The sequence below is a fragment of the Trachemys scripta genome, chromosome 10 (genome assembly GCF_013100865.1).
Source record: "Trachemys scripta elegans isolate TJP31775 chromosome 10, CAS_Tse_1.0, whole genome shotgun sequence".
Lineage (NCBI taxonomy): Eukaryota > Metazoa > Chordata > Testudines > Emydidae > Trachemys > Trachemys scripta.
The window spans coordinates 65,375,426-65,397,381 of NC_048307.1; the positions used below are offsets into that span (position 1 = coordinate 65,375,426).

The 21,956-nt window shown below is 39.3% G+C and overlaps 1 protein-coding gene across 2 annotated transcripts in view; it reads left to right on the plus strand.

Moving 5' to 3' along the window:
• The window catches only part of SLC12A1 (solute carrier family 12 member 1), a 66,617-nt gene that overhangs the window by 4,515 nt on the left and 40,146 nt on the right, over window positions 1-21,956 (plus strand). The window contains exons 2-9 of one of the 2 annotated variants that reach the window (XM_034784725.1): window positions 7,379-7,513; window positions 7,721-7,796; window positions 13,738-13,833; window positions 15,357-15,496; window positions 15,863-15,973; window positions 17,181-17,292; window positions 17,816-17,940; window positions 21,349-21,433. In XM_034784725.1, the coding sequence (XP_034640616.1) occupies window positions 7,379-7,513; window positions 7,721-7,796; window positions 13,738-13,833; window positions 15,357-15,496; window positions 15,863-15,973; window positions 17,181-17,292; window positions 17,816-17,940; window positions 21,349-21,433 (880 nt within the window). Of the gene's footprint in view, window positions 1-7,378; window positions 7,514-7,720; window positions 7,797-13,737; window positions 13,834-14,528; window positions 14,625-15,356; window positions 15,497-15,862; window positions 15,974-17,180; window positions 17,293-17,815; window positions 17,941-21,348; window positions 21,434-21,956 lie in introns of both variants that reach the window. The other variant, XM_034784726.1, reaches the window with a different exon arrangement.

Genomic DNA, 21,956 nt, shown 5'->3' on the forward strand with positions numbered 1-21,956 from the left:
AGCATATGCACCAACAACTTCTATGGTGGAAATAACTCAACCATTCCCCATGCAGTTTGTGAAAACAAGCAAGGACTTGATTTCAATGGGACTTTTTCAGTTAGCATTATAATGACTCTAAATTACACAATGGGCCTGCTCTAACTCCCAGTTAAATCAATTGGAGTTTTGCTATTGACTTTGGTTCTGCCCTCCACCCCCCAAACATGTTGCTGTTACACTGTGTGAGAGGGAGGTAGGACTTAAAGAGCTTGCACAAGGTATGCCCATCCATCCTTGCAAGCAGTGGAGCCCAGCCCTGTGGTAGCTCCCTGCAAACCATAGTGTAGCAGGAACTTGTTATGTGAGTCAACCTGTAGATTAAAAACACCTAATGGGGCTTTTGAAGGATGAAGTAGCAGCCATGGCAAACTAGTTTCCATGGCTGATCATCCACAGGTGGGAGGAAGAATTCTGCATTATGCACAGCCTGGCGTTGCTCCTGCTAGACACCGCTGTAGTAGGCTCATCAACCTCTATATGTGGCCTAGCCTACACTAGAGGGGAACAGAGTGTCACACTGAGTGGTGTGGGTTCCACTAGCAGTCCTAGCTGTGCATTTGACGGTTTGAGGAAGGATGGTGGCCTTTAAATACATTAAACCTGGGCTTGTGATTCATATGACCATTTATGCAAACCACACACGATGTACCATATAAAGCCCTGTAATCCTGCACCATTGCTAGTGTTTGATGCAGTGTATGCCATACCTGTCTGGTGCATTAAATACTATCTCCCTTTTTTCTCAGTGCAGTTCACATGGCGGTAAGTACATCTCACTAGGAGAAAACTAGTTTCAAACAACAAAACCAGACAAAGTTGTCAAACATAACTAGCCTGTCTGAGCCCATTGCTGGTGGCTAGAAGCAACATATTTTGTGACTCCAACTGACTGAGTCCTACATAAGCCTTTCCATTGTGCTTTGATGCTGGTTTAACATCAGAAGATAAAAATTCATGTTTAATACATTTTTTTTAAATGTATCGTTTTTTTGATGTCAGAATTTAAGCAGGCTGAGAGGAACATCTGAGATCCAGCTCCTTCACTACTGCAGTCAAATGTGTGTAATCTTTTAACAAGATGTGTCATTTTTAGCTCGTATTAAACTCCAAAATGCCAATTATAGTTAAAGATATATTTTGTAAGAACTATTTCACAGCTGGTAGTGGGTGAGAATTGCTTGGGTCTAACAGTTATCCCACCATAAAAAATAATTGAACCTTCCTTCATCTCCTTGGCTGTTCGCCACACTTATTATGTAGATTGGATGAGCTCATCGTTACTAGCCACACAAGATACTAAAGCTGAAACGTTCTGAAATGAAGAAGGGAAAATGTCATCCAGTTTTGATTTGGATGACTTCTTGAAATGTTCTGTCACCTTTACTCCTTACCCTTAATGCATGAATTGCCCAGGTAAAGCCATTTGGTAAATAAATAATCATTCCCTAAAGCACTCCAATTTAAAATGCAACATGGAAGGTTTAGGACCATAATTTACAGTAATGGAATGTGAAAGCACAAATTAATTTGACGTAGGTAAGAAACAACTAGTTTCAAGTGGCAATGACTTAACCTTTTATTTTTTATCTTTGACGACTTGATCCCATGAATGTGCAATAAACAAAAATTCATGTGACAATATTATGGCTGCTAATCCTCCTGGCCTCTACTTAATAATTGACTGTATTTTGAGTGAATGTAGACACTATCATCTTGGGTGAGATTTTTCAAAGGTGCTCAAGTGACTTAGGAGTACAATGAGATTTGTGCTCCTAAATCACATGAGTAGTTTTGAAAATCCCACCCACAGATGCGCTTAAGGAGATAAATTCTCTCCAAAGAAGTTCAGCATTGTTCTTCTTCATCAGATAAGATGGTAGGTAGCACCAGGAGGAGAATATAGAACATCAGGTCTGATATGCAGCTATGTATGCAGCAAAGCTATCTACTGTTTGTGTATCTGAGGTCAGAACTAAGCCCATATTTTCTACACAACAAGCATACTTAATTCCCATTGACTTGGTGTTATGGGTGCTTGGCACCTTTGAAAATAAGGCACCATATCTCTCAAGCTGGACGCTTAAAAACTGAAATGGCCAAAATTAGAGGCCACTTTCAGAAATGTTGACTTTGCTCAATATCACACACTGAGTGAATGGCAGATCCAGAAATCGAATCCAGTTCTCCTATGTCCCAGACAGGTAGCCTATCCCCTGGAATACATTGCCTTTCATAAGAAGAGATGCTTCTGCTTTATGGTACACTTAATGTTGTATGAGGGTCATTGTAAGTAGATGTGCCTGATTTTGTAAGATGTGTGATAATGATTGTTGCTGTTACTGTTATAATGATTGTAATGAATTATGTTCCTGTGGTGTTATCACATTAAAGCAGGTTCTTCACAGTTTTAATTACACATACAATAAAATCTTATATATTATATATTTCTACATTAATACATATATGTGTACACTACAGGTCAAATCCTGTTTGGGCATGCACATGCCAGCTGACAATATGAAACATAACTAGGCGGGTGTTGGCAGGAACCTACCCTAGACATCTGCCAATAGAGTGGCAGCACAAAGCCCCATTCTCTGACACCTCCCCCTACTTTTCTCCTTCCTAGCCAGGGACCATGATTTCTTTACCTCAATGGCCTTCGTAAGAACATAAGAACGGCCCTATTAGGTCAGACCAAAGGGCCATCTAGCCTAGTATCCTGTCTTCTGACAGTGGCCAATGCCAGGTGCTCCAGAGGAAATGAAGAGAACAGGTAATCATCAAGTGATCCATCCCCTGTTGCCCATTCCCAGCTTCTGGCAAACAGAGATTAGAGACACCATCCCTGCACACCTGGCTAATAGCCATTGCTGGACCTATCCTTGATGAACTTATCTAGTTCTTTTTTGAACCCTGTTATAATCTCGGCCTTCACAATATCCTCTGGCAAGGAGTTCCACAGGTTGACTGTGCGTTGTGTGAAAAAATACTTGCTTTTGTTTGTTTTAAACCTGCTGCCTATTAATTTCATTTGGTGGCCCCTAGTTCTTGTGTTCTGAGAAAGAGTAAATAACACTTCCTTATTTACTTTCTCCACACCAGTCATGATTTTATAGACCTCTATCATATCCCCCCTTAGTCTTCTCTTTTCCAAGCTGAAAAGTCCCAATCTTATTAATTTCTCCTCATACGACAGCTGTTCCAAATCCCTAATAATTTTTGTTGCCCTTTTCTGAACCTTTTCCAAGGCCAATATATCTTTTTTGAGATGGGGTGACCACATCTGCATGCAGTATTCAAGATGTGGGCGTATCATGGATTTATATAGAGGCAATATGATATTTTTTGTCTTATTATCTATCCCTTTCTTAATGATTCTCAACATTCTGTTTGCTTTTTTGACTGCCGCTGCACATTGAGTGGATGTATTCAGAGAACTATTCACAATGACTCTAAGATCTCTGTCTTGAGTGGTAACAGCTAATTTAGACCTCATCATTTATATGTTTAGTTGGGATTATGTTTTCCAGTGTGCATTATTTTGCATTTATCAACATTGAATTTCATCTGCCACTTTGTTGCCCAGTCACCCAGTTGTGAAAGATCCTTTTGTAGCTCTTCACAGTCTGCCTGGGACTTAACTATCTTGAGTAGTTTTGTATCATCTGTAAATTTTGCCACCTCACTGTTCACCCTTTTTTCCAGCTCATTTATGAATATGTTGAATAGGACTGGACCCAGTACAGACCCCTGGGGGACACCACTATTTACCTCTCTCCATCCTGCAAACTGACCATTTATTCCTACCTTTTGTTTCTTATCTTTTAACCAGTTACCAATCCATGAGAGGATCTTCCCTCTTATCCCAGGACTGCTTACTTTGCTTAAGAGCCTTTGGTGAGGGACCTTGTCAAAGGCTTTCTGAAAATCTAAATACACTATATCCACTGGATTTCCTTTGTCCACATGCTTGTTGACCCCCTCAAAGAATTCTAGTGGATTGGTGAGGCATGCTTTCCCTTTACAAAAACCATGTTGACTATTCCCCAACAAATTATGTTCATCTATGTGTCTGACAATTTTGTTCTTTAGTGTCAATCAGTTTGCCCGGTACTGAAGTCAGGCTTACCAGCTTGTAATTGCCAGGGTCACCTCTGGAGCCCTTGTTAAAAATTGGCATCACATTAGCTATCCTCCAGGCATTTGGTACAGAAGCTGATTTACAGCCGACAGTTAGTAGTCCTGCAATTTCACATTTGAGTTCCTTCAGAACTCTTGGGTGAATACCATCTGGGCCTCGTGACTTATTACTGTTAGGATTATCAATTTGTTCCATAACCTCCTCTAACGACACCTCAATCTGGGACAGTTCCTCAGATTTGTCAGCTATAAAAAATGGCTCAGGTTTGGGAATCTCCCTCACATCCTCAACCGTGAAGACCAATGCAAAGAATTAATTTAGTTTCTCTGTACTGGCCTTATCACCCTTGAGTGCTCCTTTAGCATCTTGATCGTCCAGTGGCCTCACTGGTTGTTTAGAAGGCTTCCTGCTTCTGATGTACTTAAAAAAATATTGCTATTACTTTTTGAGTCTTTGGCTAGCTGTTCTTCAAATTATTTTTTGGCCTTCCTAATTATCTTTTTACACTTCATTTGCCAGAGTTTATGCTCCATTCTATTTTCCGCATTAGGATTTAACTTTCACTTTTTAAAGGATGCCTTTTTGCCTCTCACTGCTTCTTTTACTTTACTGTTTAGCCACTGTGGGTCTTTTTTGTTCTCTTCCTATGTTTTTTAATTTGGGGTATACATTCAATTTGAGCCTCTATTATGGTGTCTTTAAAAAGTTTCCATGCAGCTTTCAGAGATTTTACTTTTGGTACTGTACCTTTTAATTTCTGTTTCACTAACCTCCTCATTTTTGTGTAGTTCCCCTTTCTGAAATGAAATGCTACAGTGTTGGGCCGTGATGGTGTTTTCCCCGTCACAAGGATGTTAAACTGAATTGTTTTATGGTCACTATTACCAAGCGGTCCAGCTATATTCACCTCTTGGACCTGAAACTGTGCTCCACTTAGGACCAAATCAAGAATTGCCTCTCCTCTTGAGGGTTCCAGGACTAGCTGCTCCAAGAAGCAGTCATTTAAGGTGTCAAGAAACTTTATCTCAGCATCCCTTCCTGAGGTGACATGTACCCAGTCAATATGGGGATAGTTGAAATCCCCCATTATTATTGAGTTTTTTATTTTAATGGCCTCTCTAATCTTCCTGAGCATTTCACAGTCACTATCACCATCCTGGTCAGGTGGTCTGTAATATATCCCTACTGCTATATTCTTATTATTCAAGCATAGAATTATTATCCATAGGGATTCTATGGAACAGTTTGGTTCATTTAAGATTTTTACTTCATTTGATTCTATGCTTTCTTTCACATATAGTGCTGCTTCCCCACCAGCATGACCTGTTCTGTCCTTCTGATATATTTTCTACGCTGGTATTACTGTGTCCCATTGATTATCCTCATTCCACCAAGCTTCTGTGATGCTTATTATATCAATATCCTCATTTAATACAAGGCACTCTAGTTCACCCATCTTACTATTTAGACTTTTAGCTCTGGTATACAAGCACTTCAAAAACTTGTCACTTTTTAGCTGTCTGCCATTACATGATGTAATTGAATGGGACTTTTTTTCTTTTGACTGTTTCTCATCATATCCTACCTGTATTTTATCATCTTCCATCCTCTCCTCCTTATTTGGACATAGAAGGATGTAGAAGAAATAAATGGAGATTTCCTATCTCCTACATGCACACAACTTGACACATTAATTGGGAACCCAGCTATGTTTATGCCCTAGTATGTTACCCTTCTCCCTCCACCCTTTGCATAGTTACCCGCTCTGGAAATGTCCTCATACCCCACCAAATCCTGAAAAGCACTGAGTTCCCTGAACTACCAGCTTCCTCCAGCTCCCTGACCCTCTCACTCACCCCAATGGGCTTTCTTCACACAGGGCCTAGCCTGCACCTGGATGTTGTTTGCCCTTATGCTGATTCGCCCAGAAACTTCATATGATGAAACCCAGAAGGGAGCAATGAAGCATAATTCAGAGGTCAGGGACATGGTCTCTGTGTTAGTCCACAGGTACTCCCTGACCCACCAATGGCTGCAAGGTGCAATCCTCTGAAACAACTTATTCCTACCCAAATTGCAAGCTGCAGCCCTGGAGCTGAACTTTCTCAAAAGCTGAGGGGAGGGACACTGGGGTTTTTAGTTGTCCCATTAGAGGGACAGGGACAGATCTAAGTCTGCATCCAGATCTGAACTTTCCCAAAACTTTGGGATGTTGGTTCAGCCATTCCTCTGTGTGTAGGGAGAAGGCTTTTCAAAGCCAGGATGTGAGCACACATGAATGCCGCATTTGGCATGTGGTTATGGCGCCAGCATGCCAATACTTGACCCTGTATGCTTATACTTCTATTAAAGCTAGTTAAATAGCTAGAACAGGTTATTCATTTAGTGTATTATTTGATGCATTTTTGCGGCTGTTCATCAAATAACATTCTCACTAAAGAGAACTTAAGCTACAGAGTTGGTCAAATTCTGCAAAGATATACACCTCTATCCCGCTATAACGCTGTCCTCGGGAGCCAAAAAATCTCACTGCGTTATAGGTGAAACCGCGTTATATCAAACTTGCTTTGATCCGCCAGAGTGCGCAGCCCTGCCCCCCCGAAGCGCTGCTTTACCACATTATATCCGAATTCATGTTATATCATGTCGTGTTATATCGGGGTAGAGATGTATTTGGTGACAGTATTATCTGGTGACAGGAAAAATGGTGACATTCATAAAATAATTTATTTGCCAAGTAGTAGTCAGCAAATTCTAGTTTCTTTAGCCAGTACTACTTCTTATGTTATATAAAATATATTTTATTTTTATTATTAATAACAATAATTTACATTTCAGTAGCATTTAGAGGTCAACCAGGGTCAGGATCTCAGTGTGCTATGTGCTATACAAACATATAAGTATGGTATATATGCTGTATACTGTTAACGCTTACCCATACACACACATAGACAGTATTTAAGTCCAGACTATGATACACTTACTCATTCTGATTATACCTTGAGTAGTTCAGCTACTATTTAGTGTGAGTAAGAGGATAACATTCTTTTCTAAAAAAAAAAAAAAAAGCAAAATACACTTTTATTTTGGATCCCTATTTTTCATGTGTTCCTTATGTAGCTAGTTGTCATCCTCTTGGTATATTGTTTAGCAACTGTACAGAATATATTTGTTTTTTGTGTGATCTTTTAGAACATAGCAGTGAATCCCGGTTCAATCGAGAGAGTTACTAATGGAGATGGCACTCCAGGAGATGAAGCAACAGCCAACAAGGAAGAAGAAGGCAAAGGGGGATTTGTGAAGTTTGGATGGGTGAAAGGTGTGCTGGTGAGAGAAACCTAAACCTTCCTACCAGAAAATTATCTGTATCTTACAAAAATTAATATATCAGCAATTATCAATTACCTTAAAAAGGGGGGAGGGGTTGTTTGCTGCTTTTAAAAAGCCTATTCGTTTTCTGCAATGCACCTTAGCAAGTTTCATAATACTGTTTGTAATTTTATAGTGATGCAAGATTATTTGTTTAAAACTTAGGTGAGATGCATGTTGAATATCTGGGGTGTGATGCTTTTCATTCGACTGTCCTGGATTGTAGGTCAAGCTGGAATTGGTATGTATTTTTTCAACAGCATAAAGAATAAAGGGTAGAAACTACACATGATCACAATTAATATTTAATCTGAAATGTGAGTTTGCATGTTGCACTAACTTTGGTCTTCCAAGTGTTTGCTTGCTAGGGTATAAGAGTTACTGGAATTTTCCAGACTCCCAGCCAAATTACTGCTTAGAGGGATGTGGTGTCAACTATACACACAAACATATAATAACCCCCATCTTTGGTGAAATTTGTATTTAGAACCAGTAACAGCTCTCAACTTCATGACTGAAGCCAATTTATAATATATATACTCATACACAGTTGACCTTTCTACTTCACACTTTGCTAATCCATGAACCCAAACTGTCATTCACACACTATTTTTAACTACAATACAGAACCAGATACTAGTGGCACCAGGAAATATTTTAATAAAACTCAACTAAGCTTTTCAGATAAATTAACAAAGTACATTTTTTGGTGCAGGACCGTTTCTTTTTCATTGTGTCTGCATCCTATCCAACTCCCACTGAATTTAATGTAATGACTCACCAACTTCAGTGGGAGTTGGACCCTGAGGGCTCAGTCATGCATGGTAATGAGTGCTCTAACCCCCACTGAAGTCAATGGGAGATGAGTGTGCTCATCTCACCAACTCACAGAGTTTTCAGCATCTTGCAGTATCAGGCTTTTATTCAGGAATGTAAAATCATAGCATCACAGAGTTTAAGGCCGGAAGGCATCATCAGATCATTTAGTCTGATCTCCTGTACATTGCAGGCCACCAACACCACCCAGCAACAGCACACTAAACCCAACAACTGAACAACTAAAATGAGACCAAAGTATTACAGCTCACGGGAGACTAGATTATTATGTGCACAGACAAGAGAATAGCAGGGACCCAGGTGCACCAGTGCCTGAGGCCCCTGCAATGCCAGGGAAATGATTGAGATACACCCAGATAATCCTGGCAAATGACCTACACCCACACGCTGCAGAGAAAGGCCAATTTCTTCCCAACTCCACATATGGCAATTGTTAGACCCTGAGCATGTGAACAAGAACCAGCCGGCCAAGCGCCTGAGAGAGAGAAGGCTTGATGCCACCTCAGAGACCAGGCCCACATCATCCTATGTCTCATCTCCAGCCCTGGCCATCCCTGATGCTTCAGAGAAAGGAGTTAAAAAAAGCCCTCCCAGAATATATTGGGGTTGGAGAGGAAATCCCTTCCTGACCCCTGCCGGCAGCCAGCTGGCACCCTGAAGAAAGACCTTTTGGAACATAAGACATAAACAGAAGTGAGCCCCAGGGCTGTTGAGCCCTGCCCCCCACCATCATAAGCAGCCCTGTCATACAACTGCACTCACATTTGTCCAACTCTCTCAAACTCATTAAGTTGTTTGCCCCCCACAGCTCCTATTGAGAGGCTGTACCAGAACACCATCCCCCTTCCTCTAATTTGCAGCCTGCGCTGGCTCATGGCCAATTTATATCCGTACGTTCTTGTGCCTTTTTAGCTTAAACAACTCTTCACCCTCCCTGGTATTTACTTCCTAATGTATTTATAGAGAACAATCGTAATCTCCTCTCAGCCTTCTCTTTGCTAGCTAACCAAGCCAAGCACTTCCAGTCTCCTCTCAAAAGACAGGCCCTCCATTCCCGATTGTCCTAGTAGCTCTCCTCTGTTCCTGTTCCAGTTTAAATTAATCTTTCCTGAACATGGGTGACCAGAACTGTACATAAGACCTGATGTGGAATATTACCAGTGCCTTGTACAATGGCATTAATACTTCTCTAGCTCTATTGGAAATGCTTCTCCTAATACACCCTAAGATTGCATTTGCCTTTTTCATAGCCACATCACACTGGTGGCTCATAGTCATCCTGTGCATCAATCCACACAGCCAAGTCTCTTGCCTCCTCTGTCACTTTCAGTGTCTGGTGCAGATCATGCACAGATTTACTTGATATAAGTAAGCTCTTCAGGACAGGTCTCTCTTTTTGTTCTGTGTTTGTACAGTGCTTAGAACAATGGGACCTTGACCGAGGCCAATAGGCACTAATAGAATACAAATAATGACAGCTGTAATCTGCAGTCTCCAAAATATCAATAGCAGGTATTTTCAATTGTTGTTTTACTGGTTTTCTCTCAATATAAATTGGTATTAGAGAGGAACTTGAACCAAAACTTTGGATCGGAGATCTGACCATGCCTGATCTCGGAGGTGATTCAGAATTCAAACGTGGATGGATCTCTGGGCTGAAACAGAACCTCAGCTCCACGCACCCTCTCAAGACTTTTCAAGGGCTGAAATCTCATCTCAGGCAAAACTCCCATTGGCATCACGGAAGTTTTGCTTGAGTGAGGATTGCTAGATTGAGCCCTGAATTTGCAATTAGGAAACCTCTGTGTAACAGGTCTTCTGAAAAAAGAACATAAACATACTCAGACATAAGGTTGAAAAGGCAAGAAAGTTCCTGAAAGAAAATGGAAGAACTCTGCATATTTTTACAATGTTCCATATGTGGCTCCAGTACTGTGCCTGGCCCTGACAAAAGGGTGCTTGCTGATTTTATGATGCATACCAAATGAGGGTTTGCAGCCACAGGGTACACATAAGTGTATGCCTTGCCATGAAAACTCTGCATCTTAACATTGCCAAGACTTTGCTCCAGGGTTTCATGCAAAATTAGTTTTTTAAGGGCAGTTTAGTAACTTATTGAGATCATCAAGAAGCATTACTTTGTTTTGAGGTGTGAGAATAGCCATAGGCAAGAGTAATTCATTTTAATGCAATTTACTTAATATCCATATGTCTGGGTTTCAATATAAACTTTAATCAGATCTTATCATTACTTTGCACAACAGCAGTTACAATGGCCCTGGTTTCACATTTAATTTTACAGTTGTAACTCACTAATAATCAAATCCTCCCTTCTTACTGTTTATTGGTTTGTTGTTGTTTTATTTAAATTACATCTTGTACGTAAAGCAGGTCAGTTTCATTTTTAAAATGGGACACTGAATTCTGTTTGAATAATCTCCCAATGCATTTTCTGAATATCCTATAAGCAATAAGCATTATGTCCCAAGACAAGTTATTTAAGGAGAGTAGAGATGAAGCTCATCACCACCATGGCTTGGAGATTTCACTGGGCACTGCTGCTAACATGGAAGTTAAATGAGTCAGTGAAGCTACCATCTGGGCCCCATTTATATCCCAATCATTAGAAGGGAGTAGAGAGCAAACCCTTTTCTTGCTAAGTTGTCTTGGGTACAAGCTGTTAAAGAAGAAAAAACAGGTGGAGACAAGGTTCTCTAATCATAAGAATTTATCAACTATGAAAAGAGTAGTTAAATCTGCTACTGAGAGGGTTACATTTCCAAAACCATCCTGTTAATTTGCACCTGCCATTTTGCAGCTCCCCCAAAACTTTGTAGTTAGGCAGAGGTGAGAAGAGGGGCCAAGTTTAGGCCATTAGAAAATATTGCCCCAAATGTTACCATATAATAATGAAATGAATAATATTCGTAGTGTTTTGTTTTGCCTACTTCATTTATCTCTTGCATTGTGCCTGTTGAATATTTCCTTTTTTTCTGGATTGGTAACAAATTCTGTCCAAACAGACACATCAATTGTCTAATGAGCAGAATATATAGCCCTGTTTAGCACATTTGTTTTGATAAAATATGTTATCAAAATGTAATTGAAAAGCTCTGGAAGGTACTTTATTCCAATTACAGGGAAATGTTCAATCTATTTTGAGAGTGATGTCTCTGAATTATTCAATTTAATGAGTTAACAGTTTATTAAAAAGTCAGATCGTGGCCTGCCATTCACCAGGGTGAAAAACACCCATTGGATTCAGTGGGACTTTTGTGTGCAGACTATGATAGGATATGGCCCAAGGAACTGACTTTGTATACAGAAGTGTATACCAAATAGGTGCATCCTAGCTTAAAATTAAAGCTCACATGTCAATAGTGTAAATGTGATTTATCATTTAAAATATCTAACTTCATGCTATATATCACTTATATCTCCTGCACGATGTTGCTCTGCCTTAGTGTGCTGTGATAACATGGCTATCATTTTAGAAACAAAGAACATTTGTTTGGGGATTAGATACCTATAATAATCCCATATGAAATGAAGTCAGCTATCTGATCTGAAATGAAGCCAGCAGGTAGAACTAGGGCAGGTAAGTCCATACATTGTAGTACCGCTAACGGTTTGCTAGTTACAGTATCCATGTTTCAGTTCTGACAAACCATGGCCAATATTTACTGCTACAGGCTAAGTTTATGCTTCCATTTTAAAATGAAAATGCACATACCTAATGGGAGCAATAGAGTTACTGAGCAGGAAATGCTGAAGTAGGGAAGCGTGAAGAAGTTCAGATACAATTAAGATTTCACACAGAGAAATTAGATGAAAACAGAAATACTCTTGCTGGAAGGTTGCAACTTTATACTACCTCATTTCTTAAAATTCAGAATGATAACACACAAGAACCCAAGAGAGAGAGAAAATAGGCTGCTCCCTAAGGTAGCTAGGCACAGCTTACCCCACATGGCTTTAAGCTGGTTCCTTCCAACCTGGCTGTCCACTACTGACTCAGATAATCCAAATCACATGGCTTCCTTCAGAGTCCACAAGCAGGAGTAGGGAATCCCTGACACTTAAAGTGAAAGTTTGTCATTTTTAATCAGTTTCCAATACGCCACAGGAAGTAAAAGCAACAAAATAAGAGAAAAGCAAAAAAATAATATTTCTTGCCTGACTAGAAGCAGGAAAGTAGTTTGGAAGGAAAACCTCAGAAGAAGCCCTATTCTCATGAGCTTTCTAGTCCAGTTTTGCAGAGTTAAGAGAACTGCGCTGTATGGATAAGGTCCAGTAAAACACGCAAACTATCTGAACTGTAAAGAACCTCGGAACCTTTCAAGGTTCACCTTTTACTAAAATAAACCTCCAGGTATTTGATTAGTTACATGTAATTCCACAGTATGTTGAATTTTAGTTAAACAAATGGATCTCAAAGTTTACCTTTTCTGGTCCTCTTGTTAAAATGAAGATTCTCTCAGAGCCACATCCCCTCCTAATCCCAACCCAACCCTTCCCAAAGGCTTCAGCCCCAGACAGGGAGCCTGTAACCTGAGCCCCGCTGCCCAGGGCTGAAGTCCTCTGGCTTTGGTCTCAGGAGGTGGGGCTCGGGCTTCAGCCCCGGGCCCAAGCAAGTCTAAGCCAGCCTTGGCGACCCCATTAAAATGGGTCTGTGACCCACTTTGGGGTCCCAACCCACAGTTTGAGAACCGTGGATCAAGGCTAAATGTATAGCAAACACCTGACAAAGCTGCATATTTTTGTACTAATGTTATGACCAATCAACTTGGTGATGGGTGCAGTATGAGAACCAAAGCAGAATAAAATGGAAACCAAATTATAACTTTTTTTTTTGTTTTTCCCTATACGAGAACTTGTTCAAGATCCATGTTTTAACCCCATGACTGAAATATGGCTCTCTAAAATGCTTATAGCATGTTTACTCCAACCATCTACACAAGAAAAAAAGACATTATAACATTGCTTGGTTGCTTAATTTTTGTAGTAACAAGGGGGTGGATCAAAGAAAGACATGAGGCACCCATGCAGAGAATTGCTTTTTTATTATTATTTTTATTAGTTTCAAGAAAGTCTCTGGAGATCATAAGAGAGTCCATGACTGGGCTACTTCTGTCAGAAAACATCACTGCTTGAAGACTGATGGATGCTTTGCTATTGTGATAGAAGTAGCTACATGGACCTGCTGGAATTGCTCCACAGACCATGAGTGGTCTACAAACTATCATTTCAGTTCAGAGCTCTGATTCTAGTTTGAAAGTTTAATTTAAACGATTTTGAGGAATATGGATCACAAATAAAATATTTTATCTTTTCATTACTGACAGGTCTTGGAGTTGTCATAATTCTTCTTGCCACCACAGTAACCTCAATTACTGGGTTGTCAACTTCTGCAATAGCAACTAATGGGTTTGTCCGTGGAGGTAAAATCTTTAGGGTTTCTTATGTTCTCAAGACTCAAAAAGGTTTAATTATATTCTTATGAGAGAAACCAGAGGTTGTATTCCCTAAAATACCACCACCACTAAGGATAAACCAAACTGGACACCTAGAACCCAGATGAATCAGCAGGTAATACATCTAGCCAACACTATCCACAATTTTAGAATGTTTGAGTTGTCATTTTAATAAATCGCAGTTTCACTTCAGTTTGTAAAGTACGTTTCAGCTGTTCCTGTCTGAGACTGGAGGAGGAATGGATTCCACTTTGTCCTGGAGTTCTTTTGTTCTTACTCTTTTAATAGATCATTCTTATTCAGAGCATTTCAGGTTGCATTTCCTTGGAGAGAGTGAATATTATGAACCTCATTCCTTTAGCTTAAAGGCGGATGCAGATTGATGGATACATTAATTTTTATCACTTCCTGTACATTTCCTTATACAATCCTTTTACATTTCAGGTGCTTCTTGGAACATAAGTGATTACTCTTGGTGCAATACCAAAGTCTAGTACATTTCAGGTACTTCATGAAACTTGTATCTAAAAGTTTAGTGCATTTCAGGGTCTTGAAGGTACACCGGGTGTTTCCCCCACAGTGGATGATGGTGATTTCTAACTACAGGATTCAAGTGCTGAGCAGGTATTTAGGTTGAATATATTCTTTTTGGGATTTTTCAGGTCTTGGAATCATGGCTATTATGCTGAGTGTGGTAGTAACAACATTAACAGGTATCTCAATGTCTGCCATTTGCACTAATGGAGTAGTAAGAGGAGGTACGTAAATATAACTATATGGAAAATATGGAAATCTGCAGGGATGATTTAGAATAAAATGGAGAGATTGTAATGGTGTTAGCTCAGTACAGTAAAGCAAAGAGAAATCAAAATATAAAAGTTTTGGGTGATCTCTTTTACTGAAATAACTCCAAATAACAACATGTCTCTTCAGGAGATTTTAAAACATTCTGACATTAAACACTATGGTTCATTATGATAGAAAGAACTATTTAATTGATTGACTAAGGTTCCACCTATGTAGAAATGCAAAAACTTTAAAGACTTTATGGCTTAACTCTGTGGACTATTTAAGGACTGTATTGTGCATGTTTGTATCTTGGCGAATGAATTTTTACATTGACAACGGAGGACCCAGGTAAGGAAAAATCCTTTCAGCGGTGGTGTTTTCTTTCTAGCATCTGTGTTTTAATTATATACCATTAGTGGCTGGTTTATATACCAAATAATACATGCTAAAAAGATATTAATGATTCCAATAGCTAGTAATTTTCAATACTTAATATTTGAAATTCTACAGTAAGTTCCAAAAGCTGAATTTTTGCAAACATTTTTCTGGGCCCATCCACATGCAAATTTGTTCCTTCTATTAATAGGGCAAATCCTCAAGCAAAAAAACAAAACTCCTAGTGGTATGGCTCACGTGAGTAAGGTAAGCAAGATCTGGCAATAGCTGAATTATGTTAAAGCAACAGTCTCTTCTGTTGGCAGGTGGTGCTTACTATCTTATCTCAAGAAGTTTAGGACCTGAATTTGGAGGATCAATCGGACTTATCTTTGCCTTTGCCAATGCTGTAGCAGTAGCCATGTATGTAGTTGGATTTGCTGAAACTGTTGTAGAGCTTCTTAAGGTAAATATGAAAGTATATTTATTGCATGTGGTTAAACCAGGGAATTCGGTCAACTTTTCTAACTGCTTCAGTCTTTGGCTGTTATTTAGATCTCTCTAAATGGACCACGAATCCTACTTAATAAGATTTCCCATCACTTCTAACTTATATCAGAAGCGTTTTTTACAGTCCTACAGGAGCTCCAAAATCACTAAAGGGAATAGGTTCCTAATTAGTCAACCAGTAGTCTCAACTACTAAGGCCAAACTAGCACAGGAAATCATTAACCCTGAAACTGTTTAAGCTAATGTACTCATTCCATTCTATTTTACCTGGTTGTCTGATCTATCCAGCTGATCATATACACTGTGTTCTTACCCTTTCCAGAGCAGTGGTGCATTGATGGTGGATGAATTCAATGACATCAGAATAATAGGCTCCATTACTGTAGTTGTTCTTTTAGGCATTTCTATGGCTGGTATGGAATGGGAAGCAAAGGTAAGCTTTAAAAGTTATGTATAAATAAATATTATTACACTGCAGAACGTGTTATATAAGCATAAAACAGGGGTTTGGGGGTTGAGATCTATGTGGTTTGAGCATTGGCCTGCTAAACCCAGGGTTGTGAGTTCAATCCTTGAGGGGGCCATTTAGGGATCTGGGGCAAAGATCTGTCTGGGGATTGGTCCTGCTTTGAGCAGGGGGTTGGACTAGATGACCTCCTGAGGTCCCTTCCAACCCTGATCTTCTATGATATGACAGGTGGGAATTTCAAAAGTACTCAACATTAGCTTCACAGCTCCCTTTGAAGTCAATGAGAGTTAGCTATTGATGTCAGTGGAAGCAGAGTTAGGCCGCAGGCTCCCTCTTGTCCTCACACTGAAATTTGTGGGGGAAGAGGAGTTGTGTGTTCTGCAGGCAGTTTAATTTTATTTGTTTTTGTAATTTATGGCAGGATCATCTATAGCCTTAGGTAGATGCCCCTTTTATTTTTTTTTATAGCTCTATAGAAATAATAATAATAAAAATAATACACAGTCTAGCCGTGCTACTCTGTGTAGGATACTGGCCCCAAAGTGGGTTGTTATATTGCTATCCATTCATTACCCTCTAAGGATTCATGCCTTCCTGTCTACTGTTCGAATGTTAAAAATCTCAGTCATGTTTATTAATGGGAAAACACCCATAAAATAAAGGAAATGTTACGGCTAAGAGACTGGAATGTACCTGTCAAAATCAGATCCAGAATAGCAACCTTATCTTTATGTTCTGCTCTGAGGGGAATTTAGAGCCACTTGTAAGAGTGGTCAATTAGACATATAATACCCATGACATATAATGCCCTGAAACTAAACAAACAATATAAAATGTTTTAATCTAAATATTTATCCATCAGCTGTTTCATTTTTCCTTTTCTTGTAAAGGAAGCAAACTACAATATAAAGCGGGAGTCATAACTTTCTATATTTCATATCCATTCCTTGTTACAAAATATTCGTTATTGTCATAGAGCTTAAGGCAGTTTGTCTATTTAGTCATCTGGATTATTGAATCATCTGCCCAAGCAGTGGCTGAGTGGGTTCTAATATTGCAGAAATTTGAAATACATCATAAGTAATACATAAATACCACTACATACATAATTACCACCATATTCAAAACAAAAAAGAGTCCACTAGTAAAATGCTTTTGTCTCTACTAACAGGCTCAAGTAATTCTTCTGGTCATTCTTCTTATTGCCATTGCAAATTTCTTCATTGGGACAGTCATTCCGACCAGCAACGAAAAGAAGGCCAGAGGCTTTTTTAATTACCAAGGCAAGTGTTGCTATGACCAAATAATATAAAATAAATTAATATTTTCAGCCCAGTCCTGCAGCCTTTAGTTCTGCAAAATTCCCATTGATAAATGCTATAAGATCAGGCTCTTTTATCCAAATATAAATGAGCCTGTAAACTAAGGGAACCCAGTTTTTTTTTTAAATATATTTCTGGGTGACTGGATTGAGTCCATTTTTATTTTTGTACCTGTGAATACCTCTGAAGCTGACACACTGGCAGTAGCGGTTTGAGCCATTTATATGTGGGCACACGGTTTTATCTATTTTAATCTGAACCTGGAACATGCCTGTTATTTCAAAACTGAGCTGTAGTTCTGTGATCTGGAGAAATGTGCACTGTGGCAAACTAGAGTGAGATGATCAAATTCACCTCACTTATGAGCTAAAACAGATTGGACCCCAGTCTTCCAGAGGTGAAGGACTAGTTCATTTACCTACTTCATCATGTCACTTCAGAATCAAGTCTTGATGATATGTTTAATTTTCATTTGTATTTGCAGCCTCAATATTTGCAGAAAATTTTGGACCAGATTTCAGAGGTGAAGGATTTTTCTCGGTCTTTGCCATTTTTTTCCCAGCAGCTACTGGCATTCTCGCAGGGGCCAATATCTCAGGAGATCTGGAGGTATGGATTTATTTACTTCATAATACTGGTTAGGCTATAGAAGGGCAAGGATGAATAAGATACAAAATTATTAATCAACACTATATTCAGTTTCAACACACAAATAATTCCATGAGGCAAAATTTTCATTTTTAAATGTGTTTTATTATCTAAGCACATCAGTTCCCCTTTTCCTTTTAACGTAATACAGCTATGTATTAAAAATTACTTAATTTAAATTAGGTGTTTCAATAACCCAAAATAACATAACATTAACAGATCCATTATGGAAATTAGCTGTATAATTCCATTACAATTGCTTCGCGCTAATTCCCCTTATATCAGACTGAAAAGTATACCATAAAACTCAAGTTTACACCCATAAAAACAAGGAAATGGAAAGCTCATGTGAAAAAAAAGAGCTTTTTGGTAAAACCAATAGGAGACCAGACCCTTAAGTGTTTCCTCTTTACCCTTGCAACCAATATAAATTATTTTCCGTCACTAACTTTTCAGTCACTACATTTTCAATTAAATGTTTCCAATATTTAAGCAAACTAGTAAGTCAAGGATTTGGTTTTAGCTTTAACTATGAGTGCCATCTAGTTTTTATGGCTTTATATTAGCTATTTACTGATACCTAATATTATAGCGGATTGAATCGTACTTGCGAAATACAAAAAATCGGGGCTTTTCTGGCTTTGTGAAGCACCTGATGAAACGGTCACAATACTTGTGAAGCTATTCAGTACTCAGTAATATTCAAGAATATCAGAAACAAACCAATGGCCGTCTGTGGAGTATTTGTGAAGCATCGGTTGTTTGGATTTAGAATTTGAGTTATAAAAATGGTCTCCCAAATATTATAGTGGGTGGGACACCCATAAATTAAATGTTAAATAAAGTTCTTGAGCCTTATCATGCAGTCTGGTTTTGTGGATGTATGACTGTTAAAGTGCTCAACTCCAGTCAAATTGATTTGATACGCAAGTATTTGCAAAACATCCACGAACTGTTCCAGTTCGATGTAAGGGCCAGTTGTGTCACCCTTACTCACACTGAGCAGTGTCGTAGACTCATCATCTTTAAGGCCTGAAGAGACCATCAAGATCATCTTGTCTGTCCTCTGGCACATTGAAGGCCACGGAAGCTCACCTGCCCACTCCTCCAATAGGCCCATACCCTCTGACTGAATTACTGACGGCCTCAAATCTTGAGCTAAAGATTTCAAGTTATAGCAAATCCACCATTTACTCTAGTTTAAACCAACAAATGACCTGTGCTCCATGCTTCAGAGGAAGGCGAACCTCCCCTCCCGACCAGGGTCTCTGCTCCAAAAGCTTGGGTTGCCTTTGTTTTACTGGGGCTGCTTTTGAAGCCAGATGCTACTCAATAGGAGTAAGCATGATAGCGTCCAGCCAATAGCATTTGTGATGGATTTCTTTTTTTACATGATTTTAGACTGGGAGCATTCTGTTGAGACTGAACCAGGCTCTTCTCATCCCAGCTGAGAGAATCCCCATTATTTCATCAAACCTAGTGTCCACAAGAAAAGCAGCTGCTTTGATTTAGGCCTTTGCCTGGCAGGCCACTGATGTGAAAGGAATCACACATATCTCAGTAGAGCTTCCACAGCAGCATCTCTTCCTTCCCAGACAATGAGGAGTTCTCTCCACAGATCTTGGGAACCACTCAGGAACTAGGACAGGGTGGGGAGTGAATTGATTGGTGGGACACAACATTCCCACTCCACATCAGCCCTACAGAAGCCCTGGCTGTATGGATGCTTCCATAGCCCCGATCCACATTGGGAATCCCCCACTGTCCATGCTTAGATGCATCAAGAGCGACCTAATGAAGTTAATGAGCCTAAAGAGAAACCTGAAACACAACATAAGCTATAGTTTAAAATTTAGAAGTAGACAAACTAAACTGCCTCTAAAGTTTGTAGCAAACCATTATAAGGTCATGTCTCTGAAACAGGCAGTCATTCATTCATTCAAGAAGGGCCTGATCCAAAATTCATTGATGTCCGTGAGAGTCTGCTTTGACTTCAAGGGCTTTAGCTCAGACTCTGAAAGGGTGATGGCATATTGAGAAAATGTCCTTCTAGTTAGTGTTTTAAGATTGCAGCATAAGATCCCACCTGTACAATGGCTACTTGACACATGAACACTGGGACGGCATGCATTAAAAGCCATAATGACTGAAGGTTAAAGATTCATATGCAACTGAAGTGATTTCTTTGGGGATTTTTAGCCCAGTGAAACTTTACTACATTAATTCTTGTTTGATAATGTTAAGAGTTAACGTATTAAGTCATTCATCCACATTACACACAATGACTTGCTAAATTTCATTTGGAAAAACAAATCCTTTAAGTAAGTAAATAAAAAAAAATCCTCACTAAACCAATTTAAAAAGAAAACTAACAAAAAATTGCTTTCTAGGCTGAACAAGTATATACCAAGTTATCGCCTGCAAGAATTTTTTATGGTATCAAAATCTCCTAAAAATCATAATTAATAATGGAATGTCTTAGAGCCCTTTATCCACCGAAGCATGAACAGTGCTGATATAGTTTTCAGTTACAGTTTATAAAAGAAATGCTGACCCAACACACTTGCCTCTCCCAGCAATAACACACAGCAGACTTTTCCTGAATAATCTAATGCAGTGGGTCTCAAACTTTTTTACTGGTGACCCCTTTCGCATAGCAAGCCTCTGAGTGCGACCCCCCTTATAAATTAAAAACACTTTTTATATATTTAACACCATTATAAATGCTGGCGGCAAAGCGGGGTTTCAGGTGGAGGCTGACAGCTCTTGACCCCCCATGTAATAACCTCACGACCCCCTGAGGGGTCCCGACCACCAGTTTGAGAACATCTGATCTAATGTAAAAATAAAAGCAACCTGAAAGGTAGGAGCTCACTTTGGACATAACTCAGGATTATGAGTTTCCAACAGTAATAGTAGTGTCTTTCTTTCAAAATGACTGTTTTTCCCTAATCTTACTGGCTAACTGAATTGTACAATGAGATGGGTAGTTTGGGTGAGTGCTTAAAGCAGGAGATTAAGGGCCACTGTTGTGTTGGTGCAAAGGGGACTTTAAGTTACACTAAATGTACAGCTAGGGAGTCTCGCAGTGTGGCACTGCCCTAAATGGAGATCAGGACCTGCAGTGCCTCCTTTGCAGCACTCAGGGGAGAAGGATGGTGCCACAGAAGTGTCTGACTCCACCCGCATGCTGGGGAGTGAGTTCCTTGTACAGATCTAAGTGGTAACAATTTCTCCCTCCCCAAAATATTTTCATATCACAAAGTGGCAGCACCAAAACTTGCTAACTTGTAAGTAATCACAGTACAAACTCTTAATTTACAAATATATAAAGGAGTCACAGCAATTTTTGCAATTACAATTTTTAAGGACCCACAAGCTGCTATACCCAAAGGAACAATGTTGGCCATTCTGATTACAACTGTTGCCTACCTAGGAGTTGCAATATGTGTAGGTAAGTAGTGAACATCTGTTTTGTGACACAATTAATATAGTTAAGTAGGTTTAGAGCTCTATATGCATATGAATGGTCAACCTCATCATTACTTTTGATCTGGAGGATTTGCTATATAGTAAGACAGCTGTTTTGGCTTTATAGTATTTAAAAAACAAAACAAACCATTCAACAAAAACAAAAATCTCCATGTGGCATCTCGGTGGAATTTGAGCAAATATGAGCTTATGTATGGGTACAGAGATTCATTTTATATTATAAAGAAACTCCACAATGCCAAATGATTCAGCAACAAAGACCATACATGTACAGTACATAAGAACAAACTGGTTTGGTAGTAAAGGGTTGGAGAAGTACCACAAATCAATCGGCTCATGATTTTGCTCCTCTGTCACATGAAAGTTCTCCAAGTGGCCTCCAGCTGCTCTCCTGCTGGCATTACTGCACACACAAGTGACAGAGTTACATGCAAACTCTGAATCTTCACATCTCAAGACAGGAAAAATCAATTAATTCCCCAAAG